The 24,138-nt window shown below is 41.5% G+C and overlaps 1 protein-coding gene across 2 annotated transcripts in view; it reads left to right on the top strand.

Moving 5' to 3' along the window:
- The first annotated feature begins 10,172 nt into the window (after positions 1-10,172).
- TOP2B (DNA topoisomerase II beta) overlaps positions 10,173-24,138 on the top strand; it is a 62,466-nt gene continuing 48,500 nt past the window's right edge. Inside the window, exon 1 of one of the 2 annotated variants that reach the window (XM_070433306.1) lies at positions 10,173-10,277. In XM_070433306.1, coding sequence (XP_070289407.1) covers positions 10,224-10,277 — 54 coding nt within the window. In that variant the 5' untranslated portion in view covers positions 10,173-10,223. The remainder of the gene's footprint in view (positions 10,278-24,138) is intronic. The other variant, XM_070433305.1, reaches the window with a different exon arrangement.

The following is a 24,138-nucleotide window of genomic DNA, read 5'->3' on the forward strand; positions in this document are numbered from 1 at the left end:
ATTGCTATTGCTTGTTATTAGGAAAATTGCATGATTTTTCTTCTTGAAAGTTGAGAAAGTTAGTTCAGGAAATGAAGATATGCAGGCAAATGGAGTAATTAAAAGTTTTCATTAATGATTTTGCAGAGTTTCAGTAAGACAGCATTCTTTTTTTTTATCACTTAAGTTTCATGTTGCGTTTTTCACATTCTCTCATCCTTATTTCTGTCAAGTGTTACTAATACAGCATTTTTAAAAGTAAACTTTAAAATTGAAACAATATTCATATAGAAAAGTGTAAAAATTCAAAAGTATAGAGCTGGATGAAGTTTCAAAACAAATATAACTGTGTATTCACCACCTCGTTCAAAAAAATAGAAATTATCAGCACCCAGAATCTTCTAACCACATCCTAACTCCTAGCATCATAGACTAGTTTTGCCTATTTCTAAATTGTGCATAAAGGGAATCATACAGTATATATTCTTTTGTTTGACGTTTTCATCTTAACATTATTTTTGTGAAATTCGTACATGCTGGGTGTAGCAGAATATTCATTTTTTGTTGCTGAGCAGTATTCCACTCTTTGCATATACAATACATTTCTATCATTGATGGGCCTTTGGATTGTCTGTGGCTAGGCTATGACAATAGTGCTGCCATGTACATCCCTGTGCATGGTTTTTGGTACATGACACTTTGTTTTCTGTATTGTATTGTGTTTTTGATGACTTGTGACAACTCTTGAAGTAGTAAATTATTCATTCATCTCAAAATCTTTTTTGAGAGCCTGATTGCTGGGGATATATATGAGTGACCAAGTCACTTCTATGACAGCTTGTATTCTAACAGAGGGGGTGGTACATTTCTCCAACTGAGGAATCTACATTGACACATCATAATCATCCAAAGTCCATAGTTTACATTACAATTCACTCTTTTTAAAAATATATATTTTTTTATTATTGATTTCAGAGAGGAAGGGAGAGGGAAAGAGAGATAGAAACATCAATGGTGAGATTGATCAGCTGCCTCCTGCATGCCCCACACCAGGGATTGAGCCCCCACCTGGGCATGTGCCCTGACTGGGAATCAAACCATGACCTCCTGGTTCATGGGTTGCTGCTCAACCACTGCGCCACACCTGCAGGGCTATTGTTTCCTTTTTAAAAATATATGTTTTTGCATATTTACGAAAGGAATAGAAAGATATTCGCCAAATTGTTAATAGTAATTACCTGAGTGGTGAAATTGCAGGTCATTTTGTTCTTTGTTTTATATTTATGTGTACTTTCTAAACTTGTAAAATAAGCCTGTTGTAATAACAGAAATAATATAAAAAGTGGCAGTATCTCTCAAAGTCTTTACATTAAAATATAAGTTCCAAGGACATTAATAGATATTCCTGAAAATAGTTTAAAAAATCAACAAATTTGATTTGTTTATTGCAGGATTGCTCAAAGACTTCCAAATGCTAATGTGTTTTATGAACACTTTATGCATGGGCACTATGCAATAGTCTGCATGGTTTTTGGAACTTATAATTTTCCAAAATACCCATTTATACCTCAAGAAATTAATATACTGAGAAACATCATTTGCAAAATGCTGGAATGGGAGATGCCAAAATGTAATACATAAAAATAAATTACAAAAAGGCAAATAATCCTTATAATAGATGTCTATGAACAAGTCCTACTTAAGTGACTGAAAACTTTGAGAACTTTTGATGCTGCTTTAAGTATCTTCTGTGAACTTTAGTTCCCCAAAGTGTGAATCCAAAAGTCCAACCCCATGGTACTTGGGTGTTTTTCCTCTTACATTTGAAAATTGGCTCTCTGAGAGTCTTCTATCATTATAGCACTGGATTTAGGGTGTAAGGCTTGCAAGCATTTGAATAGAGAGATGTCACAGGACGCACAGGATTTTTTTAGTGGGGTTTTATTGAAGGTCCTTTGTCCCCTAAAATAAACCTATTTCTTTTTTTAAAATATATTTTTATTGATTTTAGAGAAGAAGGAAGAGGGAGAGAGAGACAGAAACATCAATGAAGAGAGAATGTCACTGATCGGCTGCCTCCTGCATGCCCCCCACTGGGGATCGAGCCCACAAACCTAGGCATGTGCCCTTGACCAGAATCGAACCCGGGACCCTTCAGTCCACAGGCTGATGCTCCATCACCGAACCAAACCCGCCAGGGTGAGCAACCTATTTCTTAATGAGGTAGACAAAGCCGATTCGGGTTGGTTTCAAAGAGAACTTCTTGTTAGTCATACAAATAGTAGATGTATGTCATCATAGTTCAACAATAAAATTTAACCACCAAAGGTTTTTGCTGAGGGCCAGAATTATTCACCGTATTGCCAAGTTTCTAGCGCATTGCCAAATACGCTATATTGCCAAGTATGTTAGCCAACTTGTCAGTGTGACAAATGGGTGAGGTTTGGAGTAAGAGAAACTTGGGTTTGAATTTCAATTCCACCAAGCACTCAGCTTGCGACTTTCTGAGTTTTCATTTCCTTGACTGTGGCATAAGAATGATACTCTCTCTCTGAGGGTTTTTGAAAGTTAATTAAGTTAGTAGGTATGAAAGTGCCTGTCTGGTAACTGTCACAAACAGGTAGCAGGGTTCGCAGTAAAGGAGGTTTTTCTTCTTCATGAAATGAAGAGTAAGTAATGGGAAGACTACAGCTGATCTACTTCCATAGCACAATGTGTTTACTTTCTCTACTCAAGTTTCACAGGCTTGGATGCATTTGTTATCTCTGCCTATACTTTCCCCCCTTCTTTCTCTTGCTACCACAATCTCTCTTCTTCTTTCCCTCCTCATATCATCCTGATTTTCATTCCTAAAGAGAGAGAGTGCTTCAACCAATTCTTGATAATCTGTTAACTGATAAAGATTAAGGTACTTGCTGCTCTCTGCTATTCAGCCAAGAACACTGGGAAAAACAAAGTGTCAGTACCATCATGGGCGGTGGGTGAGATGTTTCACTGTGAGGAACTTCTTGATATGCCTCAAATTCATCCCACGAGCAATTATTTATTGAACTCCTATGTGCCAGGTGCTTTCTAGGATCAGTTAACACTCTATGGTGCACCACTTACTGAACAGGCTGGTCTTGTTCTTTTACTTTTCTCAAACACCATTTAAAATAGAGCTAATGTTCCTTGAAGAATCAGCATTCTTGGGGGCTTCTTTTGACAATCAGACAGCACTTTCAAAGTAAAGGAGAAAGGTTATAGACAAAGATCTTGGCTAGTATTATGTAAGATATCTGGGCTAATCTGGGAGTACCTATTCTGAAAATAGGAACAGTTGCATTTTTTGTTGCTGTTAATTGACAACAGTAAAAGATTTTACCTTTTCAAAGTTCTATTTTTTAATTATCACCTTAGATAACTTGTAAGTACCTTTTTGGTTCTGTTCCAAAAACTGCTCTAATCTGAAGGCTTTACATCTTAGATGATCCTTTTAGTAAATATTTTCACACTTCCTTGGCTTCCTCTATCCCCATTAAAATTTTTAATATGCTGCAGAATGAAAATAACTTGGCAACTCAAGCTTTAGAGTTCCCAGCTCTTCCGAAATGGAACAAGTTTAGTTAGGAAAGTAACCACTATCTTGTTTCTTCAGATCTGAGTCTCATAAACCTACTGAGTAACTGAGTCAGATCTGGCCAACTAGAAACTTTAAATACAATTTAGCAATCCACATGCTAGAATCTATTGGTGAAGGTTAGGTGACTGATGGCATCTAATGTCCCCCAAAGTTGGGTTTTCTTATAACAAAATGCTTCTTCAAAAGAATAATATTAAGCCCTTTCAAAGGTCAAGAACAGCCTTTTTAACTAAGGCATATGCTAATTATATTCTCCAGGATGTGTAATTCAGTATAGTTAAAAGCCCTCCCAGAGAGCATGCTAGCCCTCTGTCTACCATGTGAGGATACAATAAGAAGTAGGCAGTCGCCAAGACCGGTTTGGCTCAGTGGATAGAGCGTCTGCCTGCGGACTCAAGGGTCCCGGGTTCGATTCCGGTCAAGGGCATGTACCTGGGTTGCGGGCACATCCCCAGTGGGAGATGTGCAGGAGGCAGCTGGTCGATGTTTCTCTCGCATCGATGTTTCTAACTCTCTATCTCTCTCCCTTCCTCTCTGTAAAAAATCAATAAAATATATTTAAAAAAAAAAAAAAAAAAAAAGAAGTAGGCAGTCTGCAACCTAAAAGAGGGCCCTTTCCAGACCTGAGCCACGCTGGCACCCTGATGTCAGACTTGTGGCCTCTAGAATCATGAGAAATAAATTTCTGTTGTTTATTTGAAAAAAGAGCCCTGGGTTCTTGCTGATCTATATAATCTAAAATAAGTGAAACATCCCTTCTACCGGGACAAGTCATTACAGACATTACCAGAGGCTCCTCCTAGCTTGCTTGGCCAATCAAAACAAACTTCTCTAAAACAGAAAAGGTAAAACAAAACATCCCCTACTTATTATAGGTAGAAAATGAAGACCTTTAGCCGTTGTTTCCCTAGTGGTGAGAATAGGTAGAACTGTGGTGGACATGGATGTCTTCAGTCATCCATAAACACCTGTTACCTTTGGTGCTCAAGTAACTTTTTAAAAGTAAAATTATACTTACAAAATATTTAGAGCAATTAAATAGTCACAAAAATCAGAGTTCATAATTTATTATAATAAACTCTGTGTTTCAGGCACTCTCAACACATTCCATAGAAATACTTATACCCAAAACTCAAGAGTAGCTTTCTTTCCTATCATGAGCTCACTTGTAAAAAAAATATAACCAACGAAATTACATTGAAAACATTTAATAGTCATTACCTGGACAACCATTCATTGTGCTAATCCTAGGCTAGTTTTTCTTTCTGTTCTTAGCCTAGCAACTTTGTATTTATTAAGGATCCTTAAAAATTAACACAGTAAGAGGGAGAGGTAAAATTGAAGACATTGAATTTTATTTATTTATTTATTTATTTTATTGTGTAAAGTTTCACATATGTCTCCTTTTTCCCACAATTGACACCCTCCCCCAGCCATTCCCACGCCAGGCAAGCCCCCACCGCCCCATGTCTGTGTCCATTGGTTATGCTAATATGCATGCATACAAGTCCTTTAGTTGCTCTCTAACCCCCCACTTCCCCCCCGCCCCACCACCACCATTTGTCTCTGGATCTAGTCTTATTCATCAAATTATGTTGATCATTATATCCCACACATGAGTGAGATCATGTGATATTTATCTTTCTCTGACTGGCTTATTTCACTTAGCATAATGCTCTCCAGTTTCATCCATGCTGTTGCAAATGGTAAAAGTTCCTTCTTTTTTAAAGCGGCATAGTATTCCATTGTGTAGATGTACCACAGTTTTCTAATCCACTCATCTGCTAATGGGCACTTAGGCTGTTTCCAAATCTTAGCTATGGTGAATTGTGCTGCTATGAACATATGGGTGCATATATCCTTTCTGATTGGTGTTTCTGGTTTCTTGGGATATATTCCTAGAAGTGGGATCACTGGGTCAAATGGGAGTTCCATTCTTAGTTTTTTGAGGAAAACTCCATACTGTCTTCCAGTGGCTGCACCAGTCTGCATTCCCACCAGCAGTGAAGGAGGGTTCCTTTTCCTCCGCATCCTCGCCAGTACTTGTCGTTTGTTGATTTGTTGATGATAGCCATTCTGACAGGTGTGAGATGGTATCTCATTGTTGTTTTGATTTGCATCTTTGAGCATGTTTTCATATGTCTCTGGGTCTTCTGTATGTCCTCTTTCGAAAAGTGTCTATTTAGAAGATCCTTTGACCATGTTTTGATTGGATTGGTTATCTTCCTTTTGTTAAGTTGTATGAGTTCTCTGTAAATTTTGGAGATTAAACCCTTATCGGAAATATCATTGGCAAATATGTTCTCTCATGCTGTGGGCTTTCTTGTTGTTTTGTTGATGGTTTCTTTTGCTGTGCAGAAGCTTTTTATTTTGATGTAGTCCCATTTGTTTATTTTCTCCTTAGTCTCCATTGCCCTAGGAGCTGTGTCTGTAAAGATATTGCTATGACATATGTCTGCTATTTTGCTGCCTATGGAGTCTTGTAAGATTTTTATGGTTTCCCATTTTACATTCAAGTCCTTTAGCTATTTTGAGTTTGTTTTTGTGCATGGTGTAAGTTGGTGATCTAGTTTTATTTTATTTTTTTGCATGTATCTGTCCAAATTTCCCATCACCATTTTTTAAAGAGACTGTTTTGACTCCATTGTATGCTCTTGCCTCCTTTGTCAAATATTAATTGAGCATAATGGCTTGGGTCGATTTCTGGGTTCTCTGTTCTGTTCCATTGGTCTATATAGGCATTGAATTTTAAATTCAAATGTTATTTTATTTTTAAATGCTCACTAAATTAAAGATTAGTTCCCTAGGCCCCAAGTGAATCCCAGTGTTGAAACAAAAACATGATTTGACTGAAAACTCTATTGAAACTTTGCTAGGTACCTAGAAGAATAGTTTTGAGATACACTTGTTAGATAATTTCTTTTTATTGATTAAATTACCTACTTTGTATAAAGAACAATGATAGGAGTGACTCATCAGGTAAACCATTTATTAAATAGCAAATGAATAAATACAAAGTTGTTTTTTTGGCTTAAAAGATTAGCTCAAAACTAGGTAAATCAAGGTGTGAAGTTAAGGCAGAAACCTAATTTTATCACGTTTTTAAATTCCTAGGTCCAAGTACCCAACACATAGTAGCACACTAAATAGATTTTTTTGATTGCTAAAATAAGGAAACGTCAGACCTAAAAAATAAAAATTCTAAAGTTGTTAGGATAAGCTCCCATGAAAGCTACTCAAAAAGCTTAATTAAATAAAAGCCTTTGTTTTTACAGTTCATAGAATTGATTTTGATTTTTGTAATTTTCATTTTGGCTGGTGTTGGTGTGGGGTGAAAATTATCTTTAAATATAGTATACACCTATGAATAAAGTAGTATTTCAAACAAGACAAACCTGATATAGAAGCTTTTTAATGTGGCAATTATTGCTATAATTACTGTGTAAATAAAAATTATCTGACAAAACCCCAGAAGGGAAAGCTGTGCTTAAGGTGAGTACAATCAATTTTATCATGTACTAGTATATGTTCAGTTTGCTGCATACAGTTGAAAACACTAACATTTCTTCAAAAACTGAGGTACTTTTTTTGGTGGGAATATAATATTTACAGGGGTGATCAAAACTAGGTTCACAGTTGTAATACAAATAATTAATGCCATAATTACTAATAATATAAGAATAAACTCTGTGTTTCAGGTATTCACAACTGTAAACTTTCTTTTGCCCACCCCTGTATTAGTTGCAAAGAAAAATAATGAGAAACCTGGGAAATTTCACCTTAAGAGTTAGTTTTGATCTAGATTCCTTCTCCCATTTGTCACAAATCTCTACTTTAAACTGGTGATCTGTACACACATATAGTCAACAACTTTTATTTGTGACTCTTTCAGTCAGTATTTTAATAAGAATAAAACCAGGTACATTTACTAGCATGCCTTCTATTTAGAAAGCTAATAGACTCAATGCCTCACCTATGAGGCAAGCGAAAAGATAACCATGATTTTCATTAATTAACCTTTTGACTTTGAATATTTTTATTCATTTCAAAATCTGAGGCTGAAGAGCTTAGAAAAATGAAGTTTACAAAAATGAGACAGCTACATGTTTTATAGCTTACCTTTTACTTAAGGCATATATATTAAAAAAAACTCACAGCCCTTAAAATTACTTACCCTTTCTCAAACTTATAAAATATGTGTACTTTGAAGATCTAAAGTCACAGTAAGTATAAGAGCAAAAATCCTCATTTTAACAAGGCTCAGGGAAGTTAAATAGCAGACACAGATATTTAGCTGGTCAGGTTCAGAGCCCTGGTGTGTCTTGATTTACAAGCTTGCACCTCAAGTTCAAGGTAAAGAAAGGTCTCACTGTTCTGAACCCAAGTTCCAAATATGCCAACATTACATGGCCACTAGAGAGCTAATTAAGAAAAACGGTGTTTAAATTATTCCCATGTTTTAGAGCTCCCCCCTCGTCTGGACCCAGAAGGCAGTTGAAAGATGTGACCCGAGACATTTTTGTTTTCCCTTGAGAGGAAATACCCAGTTGGAAGAGAAGTTCGCAGAAACACCTTTTCACAAAAGCAGCAACACGGTTCTCATCTTTTTAAAAAACTCTCTTGTCACAACTAGCTGGTGGCACTCCACGTCCTCAAGGACTCCTTTTGGTGGCCGTTCATCCCTTTTTAGTCTGTCCAACAGGCCAGATTAAACATTATTTGCCATCAGGGACCCCTGTTTTTATTTTTTATATTTTATTGATTTTTTACAGAGAGGAAGGGGGAGGGATAGAGAGTTAGAAACATTGATGAGAGAGAGAAACATCCATCAGCTGCCTCCTGCACACTCCCTACTGGGAATGTGCCCGCAACCAAGGTACATGCCCTTGACCAGAATCGAACCCGGGACCCTTCAGTCCGCAGGCCGACGCTCTATCCACTGAGCCAAACCGGTCAGGGCCCCCGTTTTTATTTTGAACCCATTGCCGAGCCTGGCACAGGCTGACCGAGTGTGCGCCCAATACATACTTGCTGAAGGGAATTAACACTGAAAAGCAGGATGAAGTAAAGCCACCTTCCATCTGCCAAAGGTTTTGGTGCGGCGGCATGGGTCCTGTTGGTTCTTAGGAAGCTTTCCTGTGAATGGAAGGAGCCCTTGGTGTGCATTTAAAATTCCACCGAGAGGAATTTAAAATAGGAAGCCTGCCTTCTCAGAGGCGTAGCAGGCACAGGCTGCAGGGATGAGAACTCGGTGACAGTGACATTTCCGCATTGTTTCAGAGCAGAGAGGAAGGTCAGCGAAGAGTCAAAACAGAACCCTCCCCGCCGCCACCCCGCATTCTTTCCCTGGCACGTTCCCCGCGTGTCTCTTATCATTTAGGTTCTTTAAAAGCACTTTTGTGGAAGCGGACCGGATCCCTTTTGGGGAAGGAGATGGAGGAGAAGGTCTGAGCAAAGCATTCATTTTGGCAGCTGCGTCGTCCGCTTGGGGCCTTGGGGAGCCTGGGGTCACAAGGCCGGCCCTCCCGGTACCAGCGATCTACAACGTCTGGCTTGTGGTTTACAACTGCTCTTTAAAAATACTTTCCCTTTGGGACAGCCCCGGCTCCTTCCTGCCCCCTCCCCCGCCCCCCACCTCCAGGGGCCCGGGGCAAAGACCTGCCCCGGCTGCACGCTCGCTCGGAGGATTACAATCGACCCCGGCGAATCCGACCCTTTCCCTTGGCCGCCCTCACATGACCCCTGACAGTAGCCCCCGATCTCCCTGCAAATGGAAAACCTACACACACGCACACACACACAAACAAAAAAACCCAAGTCTTCCCTTCGGTTGCTACCCGCAATGACGTTTCCCCCTCGGGTCCCGCCCCTCAGGGGGCTTGGAATTTTGGGATTGGCCGAGAGGCTGGGCGACGAGGCCCCGATTGGGCGGCGAGGCGCTGACTGACAGCGGGGGCGTCCGCCGCGCCCTCCCTCCCCGGTGTGCGAGTGTGTGCGCGCGCGGTGTTATGCCGGACAAGAGGGAGGCGACCGCGGCGGCGGCGGCTCTGTTTATTGTCCGTCTCGGCGTGTGGATGTGAGGACTCGGGGGCTGCAGCGCGGGCCGCGAAGCCGGCCTTGGAGGCAGCAGCTCCGGCGGTGACTCCGGCGCCCGAGCAGCCGGCCTTCGCGGAGCGCGAGGAAGGACAAGGCGCCGCTGTGTCCCCGCCACGTCCCGACGCCCCGGGCTCCCCTGCCGAGCTCTCTGCCTGCACCGCCGCCCGCACCCCGGGACCTCGGCCCCCCTTTTGCCGAGGCGCCCGCGGGAGGACGAGGAGGTGCCGCTGCCGCTCCGCCGCCGCCGGTTCCTCCCGCTTCCTCCTCCGCCTTCTCCTCAGCGGCGCTAGGCCCGGGCCAGGCGGACGCCGCGCCTCGAGTTTGAGGGCGGCGGGCGGCGCGGCCTCCTCGCTGGGCTCGGCCGGGCGTCCTCCCGGGTCTGGGCGATGGGGCGCGGGGGGCGCCGCCGCTAGGAGCTGGGCGAGCGGAGCGGTCGGTGCGGGGCAGCGGGGCCGGGCGGCCCGCGGGGAGGCGGGAGCAGCGGCGGCGGCGGCGGGGCCTGGGGCCTGCGAGCGGAGGACCCGCCATGGCCAAGGCGGGCGGCGCGGGAGCCGGCGGCAACGGGGCGCTGACCTGGGTGGTGAGTGGCGGGCGCTCGGGCGGGGGGCCGGCCTCGGCATTGTTCCCGGGCCGCAGCGGGGCAGGAATGCCGCCGGGCGCCCGGGGAGGGGCGGGGGCCGGGGGACGGGGAGAGGGAAATCCGGTCCTCGGAGCGGAACGCGCCGGGTCGGCTTCTCCCCGCAGAACCCTCAGCTCCCCGCCCCCTTCCTTTCTTCTCTGCGCCTCCTGGAGGCTCCGACTGCAGGAGCGTCCTGTGCACTTGAAACTTTGGGGGACGAGCCTGGCACGGGACGTGGGGCCCCGCTTCACCTTTTCCCCGCTGGTTGAGATCACGGGTGTGCTTGTGTGTCTGCGGGGGTCAGCACTTTCTCCAAATGTGGCTTCAGAAAACCCCGGAGAAGAGTGTGTGTGTGTGTGTGTGTGTGTGTGTGTGTGTGTCAGTGCAACCATTTCGGATGCTTTAGATAGAATCTCCAAGAAGAATAGATTTGGCGGGGAATCTGTCTACGGCCATTTACGCTTAAATGCCGCGTCTCAGTCGGTTGAAAGCGCCTTCGGATGGCTGTTTGACTGCAGTGGCTGTGCTGCGGGCGTCCGTCGGTCTGTCGGGGCGGATGGTTCAAAGAAGCGCTCACCTGCGCTCAGCCTCGCAGGTGCAACCGGGCGGGACCGGATGAATGGAGAGGGTCCGGGAGGAGACCCCAGTGGTTTGTCCCGGGGAGTGGAAGGATTTCGGCGTCCAGTTCCTGCCGCGGAGCCGTAGCGGAGGGAAGACCTCGAGAGATCCAATTCCCACGGCCGATCGATAACGCGCCGGCGTTTCCCTTGCTCAGCATCGAGTTCACAGCGGGGTCATTTCCTACACGGAATAGTCCAGCTCAGCCAACTGGCTAGGTCCCCAGGAGAACGAGAAAAAAGCGTTTCATTTTTTTTTTCCCCCACCAGGGACTTTTGAGGGACCCTCCCCTTTTTCAAAGCACTGAAGGCAACTTTCACACCGGCATTTTTATTATTGAATTCTTCTTTATTTTCTCTGTGCGAGGGTGAGGTTTAGGTGAGTTGAGTGGCTGTCTTGACAGGTACTTCCTGTACAAAGCATGTTGCTGATGGCAGGAAAACATTGTAACCATTCATGTTTCTGTGCCAAGGTGCTTTGCAAAATAAGTTGCCAGGCCCTTAATTGTTGAATCTCTCCGAAATTTGTAAATGACTTCAATAATGTAATACGAATAGACTAGAGGCCAGAGACATAAGATGTCATCTGACATAAGATAATGAATGGCCCATGTGGACATTCGGGGGAGAGAGAGAATGTATAATCACAAAAAGAATGATATTTTAAAATTAACGGCCCTTACTCCTGTAACTAAAATCAAACAACTAAAAATGGACTTCGTTTGCCAGATGGTTCTCATTCACTATTTGGAAGTATTGAGGCCTGATCAGTGTTTTCTCTGAGGACCTCTGAGAAATGGTAAACATGTTGCTCCAAGATTGGATTGGTTGGCTTTCACATTTGACAGTAATATTTTAACTTATTGCTATTTAACTTTGAAGATAATGAAATAACCACCTTTTCTTTCAAACTCAGTAAGAAACTTTCCTTTGTATAAGAAATATTGGTCTCATTCAATATCAGAAAAGTTCATTTGAAACGGAAATTTATTTTTAAAAGATTTTTTCATTATAAAACTACTAGAGGCCCAGTGCATGAGTTTGTGCACTAGTGGCATCCTTCAACCTGGCCTGCGGGATCGGGCCAAAACCGGCTCTCCAACATCCCCTAAGGGGTCCCAAATTGCGAGAGGGCGCAGGCCAGGCCGAGCGACCCCACTGGTGCACTTATAGGGGCTGGGGAGGGATGCAGGAGGTTGGCCAGCTGGGGAGGGACTGCCCCGGGGCTCCAGGGTGTGTCTGGCCTGCTGCTCAGTCCCGATCAGCCAGACCCCAGCAGCAAGCTAACCTACCGGTTGGAGTGTCTGCCCCCTGGTGGTTAGTGCATGTCATAGCAACTGGTTGACTGTCTGCCCCCTGGTGGTTAGTGGGTGTCATAGCAAGTGGTTGAGCGGCCTTAGCATATTAACTTTGATTGGCTGAACGGACAACTGGCGACTGGACACTTAGCATATTAGGCTTTTATCATATAGGATTAATATAGTAAAATAAGGAAAAGAAAAATAAGTCTTTATTTATAGATTATATCCTTTTTGTTGAATTTATTAATTAAAAAGATAATTACCCCATATGTCTACTTTAAGATTTGATGCTTGCTTTAGGTTTAAGTCAGATTATATTATACCTTTATGTCTATACCATTGATGATAGACTTGTTTAGTTTTGTGGGAAATGATAGAGTGAGGTGTTTAGGAGCGTGGACATTGAGGTCAGATTGATGTAGATTCAGATCCTGTCTCCAAGACATAGGCAGTGTGACTTTGCACAAGGAACTAAATCTTTCTAAGCTTGTTTTCTCATCTGTAAAATTGAGATAACATATGTAGCACAGTGCTGTGTGTAATAAATGTTTGTTTTTATTGGTGAAGTTCAAGAAATGCACAATCAGAATAGTTATCTTTCATAAAATATCTTTAAGCCAGAGTGAAACCAAATAGTTTCTTTGCAAGAGTTCAGGGGTTTGATGCAGTGGTCATCTGTTTCTGAAGAAGGGTAATTTGCTTTGTTGAAACTAGTGTTATGTTGCCATCTGCTTTTGGGTAACAGGAAGAAGTAAAATGGAATTAGTCCTTGACATCATTATTTTGGGGATGGGTGGGTAATGCCGTGTGTTCCTGGTATTGACTTCCGTTAAGAGGCAGGTCAGTATGTAGTGTTAACATTGTCACTGCATGAAAGTTTACATTAAAATATCTGAAACCACAAAGCAAAATGGTTTAAGATTGAGATAAACTTCTTAATAACGTATTTGCTTTGTGTTGAATTTGCAATTATCTGAAATTTTAAAAAGTGAAAATATACAATAAAACTATTTTGAGTTAAAATAGCCATGAAGACATCTCTGAAACAACAGTTTCTTTTTTTAATTTACTTTTATTGTTGAAAGTATTACAGATGCCCTCTTTTCCTCTCCCACTGACACAAGCAGAGTTTCTTCAATTCAATTGTAGTTTGTAAAGTTTTAATTAGTAGACCCTAATAGTCTATTTCATGCCAGTCTTTTATCATTAAGTTCTTGTAAAAAATAGATTTGTGGAAATATTAGAATACAATTAATCACTATGTGAATATTCATCCCCCCCCAGTAGTCCTCAAATTTGTTAGGCTAAAAATACTGTAAAAGAAAATATTAAGCAATAGTGTGGTGAAGGCCTGGGAGGGACAGGTGCAGGATGGAGAGGTCAATGGGAAAAAACAAACAAACAAAAAAACCAGAGGGGGTATCTGTAATACTTTCAACAATAAAGTAAATTTTTTAAAAGAAATAAGAAAATATTAAGCATATGAAAAAATGGTGGCCAGAAAAGTGTAGAGACTTTATCAATCTTCAACAATTATCAATTCAAGGTTACCCACCTTTCCCCTTCCATTATTTTGAAACAAAAAATCATATCACTGTTTGTAAATATTTCAGTATTTATTTCTAAAAGTATATCTTTTTTTTAATAATATATTTTATTGATTTTTTACAGAGAGGAGGGGAGAGAGATAGAGAGTTAGAAACATCGATGAGAGAGAAACATCGATCAGCTGCCTCCTGCACATCTCCCACTGGGGATGTGCTCGCAACCACGGTACATGCCCTTGACCGGAATCAAACCTGGGACCTTTCAGTCTGCAGGCCGACGTTCTATCCACTGAGCCAAACCGGTTTTGGCGAAAAGTATATCTTTTTTTAAAAAAAATACTAAACCACAGTTAACACTGTAGTATTTTTAAAGTAAAATTTAATGAAATATAAAACAATTTTTTTGACTGAGTATTTCTTAATTCAAGATTTGTTTTAAGAACATTGCTTTAGCCTTAGCTGGTTTGGCTCAGTGGGTAGAGTGGCGGCCTGCAGACTGAATGGTCCCAGGTTCCTTTCTAGTCAAGGGCACATGCCTGGGTTGTAAGCACAATTCCCAGTAGGTGGCATGCAGGAGGCAGTCAATCAGTAATTCCCTCTCATCATTGATGTTTCTATCTCTCTCTCCCTTTCCCTTCCTCTCTGAAATCAATAATATATATATTATATTATTTTATTTTTAAAGAACATTGCTTTAGTGGCTCATTATCACAAGTCTAATCTGCTCAGATTTTCAAAGCCAACTCTTTTATAAATTATGTGCTCTCCAAAATGAAACATATTTCAGATAGTTCTCATAGTTAGATTTATCTCTTCACAGTCTCTTGCATGTCATGTTGTGGTCATTTTTGCCTTTGCATGGTTACCTTACATCAGGAATGCCTCTTTCTCCTCTCTTTACCAGTCTAAATATTAATTACTCTTCAAGGCCACTTGAGAGTCTCACCAATCTTTTATCCTCCAGTTTATACTCCTCTTTTTCTGTTACTCTTAGGGATCATAAAATGTAAATGTCTTTCTTTTTTATGGAACTTTCATGTGTGATACTTTTGTCTTAACAATCCTATATAATAAAAGCCTAATATGCAAATTGACCGAACGGCGAATGACTGGTGGAACAACTGGTTGCTATGACGTGCACTGACCACCAGGGGCAGACGCTCAAGGCAGGAGCTGCCCCCAGCCTGCAGGCCCCAGGCCAGCCAAGGTGGGTGCCAGCCCTGCCTGTCGCCCCACAGATTGGCCCTGCTTGGTCGCCACACAGATTGGCCCTGATCGCCAGCCAGGCCTAGGGACCCTATCCATACATGAATTCTGTTTACCTGGCCTCTAGTTAGATTATAAACTCCTGAAGTCAGAGACCATGTATTTTACTAGTTTGTATCCATATAGTGTTTAGCAAAGAGCCGAATCCAACCTCAGTTATTGTTACAAATTGGATAATTAATATACTTAACTTCCTGAAAATTCTTCTGTCATTATAAGAACAAGTGGTCAAGTAGCAGTGTTTTTTAGATACATTCTCAAATAACATAATAGCAGTATTTAGTAACATTTTTTATAAACTGTGCTAGCTTTTCTGAGTAGAAGTGAGAGTGTTCACCTGTATGATTCCAAATCTGTTCAGTACTTGGGTGGTAGTAGCAGTTACATTTTTCTAAGTATTTTTTTTAATAAGCCAATTTTTAAAATACAAATATGACCCAGTTTTTAAAATATTTTTATTGATTTTAGAGAGGGAGGGAGGGAGAGAGAGAGAGAGAGAGAGAGAGAGAGAGAGAGAAAGAGAAAGAGAGAGAGAGAGAGAGAGAGAGAGAGAAACATCAACAAGGAGAGAGAATCTTTGATTGGCTGCCTCCTGCATGCCCCACACTGGGAGAGAGAGAGAGAGAGAGAGAGAAAGAGAAAGAGAGAGAGAGAGAGAGAGAGAGAGAAACATCAACAAGGAGAGAGAATCTTTGATTGGCTGCCTCCTGCATGCCCCACACTGGGAATTGAGCCTGCAACCCAGGCATGTGCCCTGACTGGGAATTGAACTGTGACCTTCTGGTTCATAGGTCAATGCTCAACCACTGAGCCATGCAGGCCTATTAAGGTTATTTTTATTTAAAGAAAAGGTATAATTATTTCTATTTTCAGAGAAGGAAACAGGGCTAGAGATTAGGTAACAAACTATTAGGGCATGGCTAAGGCAAAAGTGGGTTTTAAACCAGGTTTATGTTCTTAACCAGTATTTACTCTGCCTCTTCCATTTGAAAACATTAAGAACAAAACAACTCATTTCTTATACCCTGATGTGACAGGATAAACAAAGCCTTCTGGGATATACCTATATCTTTTTTTTTCTACTAACCTTTTTCTTTCATACAAAAAGTTAGGAAGTACATTTCCCTCACAGGGTATATAACTGTTGTATAGCATAATGCTCTTTAAAAGTATGGGCTATGAAATCACATCATCTGGTTTCATAATTCAGCTTCTTCTAGTACTAGCTTTGTTAGTTTTGGGAAAACATCTAACTTCTTCAGACCTTAGTTTCCTCATCTGTAAAAAGAGGATCATAATAAACGTCGACTTTAAGAAGCTCTTATGAATGTATAAGGAAAATTTGAGGATGCATTGAAATTATTCATATAATTCCCATAATACTTGGCAAATAGTAAGCTCTCAAATGGGTTTTCCTTTTTTTTAAATCCAGTGATAAATTTTTTCATTTATTTTATCTCAGAGAAAGTGTATTTTTTAAAATATATTTTTATTGATTTTTTACAGAGAGGAAGGGAGAGGGATAGAGAGCCAGAAACATCGATGAGAGAGAAACATCCATCAGCTGCTTCCTGCACGCCCCCCACTGAGGATATGCCTGCAACCAAGGTACATGCCCTTGACCAGAATCAAACCTGGGACCCTTGAGTCCGCAGGCCGGCGCTCTATCCAGTGAGCCAAACCGGTTCTGGCGAAAGTGTATTTTTTAATATTAAGCAATAATCACTGTAATAACTCTAGGCATATTTCACGTACATAACAACAGCAGGGTCATATTTAACATCCAGCATCACACATAGTTATAATTTTTTTTTTTATGCTGGGAACTTTTAAGATCTACTCTCAGCAACTTTCAGATATACAATAAAGTACTATTAACTATAGTTGCCATACTAAACATTATATAGTATACATTATACATTTTAACCACCTTGACCCCCTTTCTCCCCATTCCCCAACTTGGGCAACCACCAGTCTGTGCTCAGTATCTATGAGTTTGTTTTCTGTTTGTTTTGTTTTAGATTCTTCATAATTGAGATCATATAGGATCTGCCTTTCTCAGACTTATTTCACTTAGCATAATGACTTCTCAAGTTTATTAATATTGTCACAAATGAGGAGATTTCATTTTTTATGGCTGAATAACATTTCAGTGTGTGTGTGTGTGTGTGTGTGTGTGTGTGTGTGTAAGTGTGACATTTTCTTTATACATTCATCCATTGATGAACACTTTAGATTGCTTCTGTGTCTTGGCTATTGTAACAAATGCTGCAGTGAGCATATATGGGGGTACATATATCTTTTTTGAGTCAGTGTTTTCATTTTTCTTCAGATAAATACCCAGAAGTGAAATTGCTGGATCATATGGTAGTTATATTTTTAATTTTTAGAAGACAAGCCATACTGTTTTTCATAGTGGCTATACCAACTTACGTTCCCACCAGCAGTGCACAAGAATTCCATTTTCTCCACATCTTTGCCAACAATTTTATATTTCATGTTTTTTTTTGGTAATAGCCTTCTAACAGGTGTGAGGTGATATTACGGTTTTGATTTGCATTTCTCTGACGCCTAGTGATACTGAACGCATTTTCATGTACCTGTTGGCCATCTGTATGTCTTTGGAAAATAACTACTCAGATTCTCTGCCCATTTTTTAAATCAGATTGTTTAGGGTTTTGTTTGTTTGTCTGTCTGTATTTTTTTTTTTTTTTGCTATTGAGTTGTATGAGGTCTTTATATGTTTTAGATATTAATCCCTTATCAGACATGTGCTTTGCAAATATTTTCTTCCATTTGGTAGGTTGCCTTTCATTTTGTTAATGGTTTCCTTTGCTGTGTAGAAGGAAGCTTTTTAGTTTAATGTAGTCCCATTTATTTGTTTTTGCTTTTGTTGCCTTTGCTTTTGGTCTGAGATCCTGAAAATCATCACCAATACTGATCTTAGGGAGCTTACCATCTGTGTTTTCTTCTAGGAATTTTATGGTTTCAGGTCTTACATTCAAAGTCTTTATTCCATTTTGAGTTGATTTTTGTTTGATTACTGTAAAAAATGCCATTGGAATTTTAATAGGGATTGCATTGAATCTGTAGTTTGCTTTGGGTAGTATGGGCATTATAACAATACTAGTAGCCCGGTGCACGAAATTTGTGCATGGGGTAGGGGTGTTCCTCAGCCTGGCCTGCACCCTCTCCAATCTGGGACCCCTCAAAGGTTGTCCTACTGCCGGTTTACAGGGATCGAGCCTAAACCGGCAGTCAGACATCCCTCTCGCAATCCGGTACTGCTGGCTCCTAAACACTCACCTACCTGCCTGCCTGTCTGGTTGCCCCTAACCACTCTGTCTGCTGGCCTGCTTCCCCCTAACTGCCCCCGCTGCTGGCCTGCTCGCCCCCAAATGCGTCCCCCCCCCGCCAGCCTGATCACCCCCAACTGCCCCTCTGCTGGCCTGCTCACCCCCACTTTCCCTCCCCACTGGCTTGCTCGCCCCCAACTTTCCCCCTGCTGGCCTGCTCACTCCAAACTGCCCCCCCCCCCCCCACACTGTCCTGATCACCTCCAACTGACCCCCCCTGCTGGTCTGCTTACCCCCAACGGCCCCGCCCCCCACCAGCCTGATCACCCACAACTGCCCTCCCCTCTTGGCCTCTAACCTCCTCTATCTTGGCCCCACCACCATTGCTTTGTCCAGAAGAATGTCCGGAAGGTCTCCTGGAAGGTCTCCCAGTCTAATTAGCATATTATCCTTTTATTAATATAGATTAATTCTTCCAATCCACGAGCACAGAATATCTTTCCATTAATTTGTGTCTTCTTCCATTTTATTTATTTTTTATTTTTGTTTTTTATTGTCTCATAATTTTTAGTGCACAGGTCTTCACCTTCTTGGATAAATTTATTCCTAGGTAGTTTATTCTTTTTTGATGTAGTTGTAAATTGGGTTGTTTTCTTTCTTTCTGATAGTTTGTTATCAGTGTACAGAAACACAACAGATTTTTGTATATTGCTTTTGTATTCTGCAACTGTAACTGAATTCATTGATTAGTTCTAATAGTTGTTTGGTGAAGTCTTTATCATCTGCAAATAGTGATAGCTTAACTTTGTCCTTTCAGATTTGGATGCCTTTTACAGAAAATGTATTTTTATTTTATATTCACAGTGGACATTTTAGCATTTCTTATCCTCTCAAGTATCCCTCATCTTCCATATTTCTCCTTGTCCCTGTCTTTGGAAAGACATTTCTAGAGGAGCATAGACGGAAGACAAATAGATAGTTTTTGTTTTCATTAACGATGGTTAGATAACATAACCATTGCTATTGTTATGTAGGTAAAATATGGCTAAAATGGATATTAAGCATGGCAGTTTTGAGGGAGAAAAGAGGAGAAGATGATACAAAAAGGTAATGGAAGTCTGTGGGGAGCCTATAGAGCAGGGGTGCGGAACCTTTTTTTTTTTTGCCAAGGGCCATTTGGATATTTAAACATAATTTGCTTAATATAATTCACTTAATATAAATGTATGTTGCTATGTAAAAAGCTCCAAGATTTACTGAATTTCTAGTTCTGCCTGCAGTTGCCTTGGAAGGGCCAGACCAAATGATTTCAGGGGTTTTTTACTACCCCTGGGCTGGACTTTCCCACCCCTGCTAGAAGATACAAGAGACTTGTTTCTAAAGCTTTTGCTGGTCCCACTCCTGTTTGCTTGGGGATGGTGAGATTTCTGTGCTGATTATGTGAATGAGTGACTCAGTTTCTTTTTAGCACCAACTGGCAGGCCATCTCCATCTCCTTTCACCTCTTTGGTAGAAATGTATTCTCCTTATAAAAACAGGAACTGTGGGTGATTGCCCCAAATTGCTATATTTTAGGTGGCAACTCTGTGCAAGAAAAAAAACTTTCTTTTTACAAAATAATCTTGTTATATACTCATTCTAAAATGAGTAGTTTGTTTTATTGGAATGTTTTCTCTGGTAGTTGAGAAGTATTCTTGATAAAGGTTGAGTTGGGTATATATGAAATCTATATTCTTTTACTAGGAGTTAGCAGTATTGCAAAAGTCCTATAAGATAGATTAACATTTTAAAAAAGATTTAATATGTTATTTTGATGTTTCTGTTATAATTTAAAAGTCCCTGATAATGTATTGTTTAATTTGGCAGCCAGTTTTTGAACCTTAGAAAAAGTTAATTATGGTATCATCATATGTGTAAATCACAAAGAATAGAATTAAAACAACTATTTTAGCTCTCTGAAGGATATTTATCTTAATATGGGATGGGATTGCTTAACATTTTATTGTCTTTAATTTACCTGGGAATGAAAATGTGACCCTAATCCTATCTAATAAAGAGGTAATATGCAAATTGACCATCACACAAGATGGCTGCCCCATGTGGTCAAAGATGGCCACCACGAGATGGCCAGCAGGGGAGGGCATTTGGGGGTGACCAGGCCTGCAGGGGAGGGCAGTTGGGGGGAATCAGGCTGGCAGGGGAGGGCAGTTAGGGGCGACGAGGCTGGCAAGGGAGGGCAGTTAGGATGACTGGGCCAGCAGGGGAGGGCAGTTGGGGGTGACCAGGCCGGCAGGGGAGGGCAGTTAGGGGCAATTGGGCTGACGGGAGCAGTTAGGCATCGATCAGGCTGGCAGGGAAGTGATTAGAGGCAATCAGGCAGGCAGGCAGGCAGGTGAGGGGTTGGGAGCCAGCAGTCCTGGATTGTGAGAGGGATGTCCGACTGCCCATTTAGGCCCAATCCCATCGGGCAGTCGGACATCCCTCGAGTGGTCCCAGATTGGAGAGGGTGCAGGCTAGGCTGAGGGACACACACACACACACACACACACAAATTTTATGCACCGGACTTCTAGTTTCTTAGATTCCAGTGTAATTGGGTGTCGATATTATTTATTACTATAAACAGTTTGGTAATTTAACCACCCAACAAGTAAAATAAATTACAAATAAACTTAAATAATGCTATCAGTTTTTATCAAACTTTGATGAAAGATTATTTGGAATGCTTTTGGTAACTGATTTTTTAAAAAGACATATTGTTAATTTTTAGTTAATGTGGAATACTTAAGTGTAATTATGATAGTGCAATATATCATTACTATGAATGTATAAGAAAAAGAAAAGGTTAAATTATTTTGAATCCAAAAATCCTTCTTTTCAATATTTAAAATGACTATAATTCTTTTAGCTTACAGTATCAAATATATTGCTCTCCTTTATCATCTGTGGGATTGAGCATGTTTTTTATAAACATGTACATGAGAGTTTGCTGGTCTTTTTTTGTTCAGATTAATTTTTTGATCTTTTTTTCTGAATATTATCAGTAACTGTTAAAATTGAAAAGCTACTCAGGGTGACCTTTTCTTTTTCTTTTTTTAAAGATAAAGATAGTAATAATTACATCTGGTGGTGAACATATTTTTTCTCACTTAATTTCTCTGTTCTTAGGCTGATGTTGTTTGTGTTCATACCTGTTCTAGGGATGGGACCTTCCACTGAATGGGAAGGGAGAGGGAAACTGCCCTCTCTTGCTTTACCCCCAGACTTTGATTTTTAATGGCCAGCCCACTACTTAGGAGGCAGCTTTACTAATAAACAGGAGCTGAAAGAGACCATCATTCTAGGTTTCTGTAAGAAAAACATATAGACTTCTCAGGAGAAAACCTTTTTTTATTGCTCACGAGCCAGTGAGCATTGCAAACTACCATTTGTTGAGAATGGGAAAGTAAGACAAATTTGACGGCACTGTTAATTTCTGCTTTCTACTCTGTCAAGGCTGCCAATCTTGGGTTTCACTTACCTTTTTGCCTAGATTCTAGTTAGGAAGTTGGGACAGCAGAAGTAATAAGAAGGTATAAACAGTGCCTTGGGAAAAAAGAAACCTTCTGTTTTTTTTCTAGCTTAATTACGTTTTTATGTGGATAGGTTAATAAGATTTAAAATATGCCTATATGTATTCATTGTAGAAAATGAGAAAGTGTGTATCAGAAGATGAAAATGGCCAATATTTCTGTTTCTCAGATAATTTTTATTGATATTCTGTGGATATATTTTAATTTTTTTCCTGATGAATATGGGTTCATTTTAATATACACTTTTGTAACTTTGTTCACTAAACAGTATAGTTTTAATAGACTATAATTTAAAAATATTTGTCATAATTTTCAATAAAAATTATAGAAATAGAAGTTTATAATTAACAGATATTTTTTGGTATGGGTAACTAAAAATATTTACTCCATAAAATATCCACGGTAAAGATTTATATGAAGTTTTAGAAATTATTCAATATCATAATTGAGTTGATTTGGAATGTGTACAAAGACCTCAAAATGTCTGTTTTATTATGATATTCTATAAATAATGTGTATTCCTTAATGCTTTCAATTACTTTAAATAGAATTGTACCTCTGTTTCTTCAACTCTTGTCATGTGATATTTAGGAAAAGATATTTTGGCATAAAAATGTTTTAAATACATGGTCACACTTATTTTCTAACTATGTATATGCAGAGGTGGGCAAAAGTAGCTCTATACTTGTGAATACGTGAAACAGTTTATTGTATTATTTTTTTTCCCATACAATTGAAACCTACTTTTGTGAGTCTATGAAACACAGAGTTAATTCTTGTGTTATTTATTAATTGTATTTTCCACATTTCTCATTTTCATGTATCCATTTGGGAGGTGATGGTGGCCATTGGTAGTAAAGGGTTGTGGAGAAAGTTATAAATTCTTTTTTAAAAAAATTTAACATTTTTATTAATATCTACTAATCTACACTAATAAAAGAGAAACATGGTAATTGGCATACGACCGCTACCCTTCCCATTGGCTAATCAGCATATCCTTATGCAAATTAACTGTCAGCCAAGATAGCAGCTGGCAGCCATGCACTGAAGTGAGCAGGGAGGCTTGCTTGCTTCAGTGACTGCGGACTCCAATGTTCCCCGCCTAACTTGCCGGCCTCTCAGCTGCAACTCTAAGCAACTATGTACTATGTTGCAAATAAGAAGCTAAACAAAACCCCAGAAACCAGCCGGACTGAAAGCCAGCCAGACCGCAACATTGTATCGATGTTTTCAGCAGCGAGGCCTCAGAGCTAAAGCTGACCCAGAATAAAAAAAAAAAAAGAAAGAAAACAAGGAGCAGTTGGGAGCTTCAGTCACTCGCTTCCGAGAAAACAGCCCTCAGCCCCTCACCCAGACTGGAGAGCACCCCAGTGGGGACCCCCACCCTGATCCAGGACACCCTTCAGGGCAAACCAGCCAGCCCCCACCCATGCACCAGGCCTCTATTCTATATAGTAAAAGGGTAATATGCCTCCTGGCACCGGGATCAGCGGAGCAGCGAGGCTCCCGGCACTGGGATCAGCGTGACGGGGGCAGCGCCCAAACCCCCTGATCAGCCCTGCTCTGTGCCTGATAGGGGGGAGCTCCCCAATCCCCTGATTGCCCTGCGGCTCTGTGTTTGACAGGGTGCAGCACACCAACCCCCTGATGGGGCCTGCTCTGTGTGTGACAGGGTGCGGCGCCCCAACCCCCCCCCCCCCCAGGGGCCCTGCTCTGTGTGTGACAGGGTAGAGCCATAACCTCTCCATCGGCCCTGCCCCGAGTGTGACAGTGGCGGCGCCCCAACCCCCTGATCGGCCCTGCTCTGTGGGTGATAGAGGATGGCGCCCCAACCCCCCTCCACGGGCCTTGCTCTGTGTGTGACAGGGTAGAGCCATAACCTCCCCATCGGCCCTGCCCTGAGTGTGACAGTGGCTGCGCCCCAACCCCCTGATTGGCCCTGCTCTGTGGGTGATAGAGGGCGGTGCCCCAACTCCCCCCCCCACCCCCCCACACACACAGGCCCTGCTCTGTGCGTGACAGGGGGAAGCTCCCCAACCCCCTGATGGGCCCTGCTCTGTGCGTGACAGGGGGGAGCTCCTCAACCCCCTGATCGGCCCTGCTCTGTGCGTGACAGGGGGCAGCGCCCAACCCCCTGATTGGCCCTGCTCTGTGAGTGACAGGGGGCAGTGCCCCAACTCCCTGATCAGCCCTGCTCTGTGCGTGACAGGGTGGCGCCGCAAC

Source organism: Myotis yumanensis, unplaced genomic scaffold, assembly GCF_028538775.1.
Source record: "Myotis yumanensis isolate MYYU_CA2020_CCGP unplaced genomic scaffold, mMyoYum1.0.hap1 SCAF_14, whole genome shotgun sequence".
NCBI classification, from domain to species: Eukaryota; Metazoa; Chordata; class Mammalia; order Chiroptera; family Vespertilionidae; genus Myotis; species Myotis yumanensis.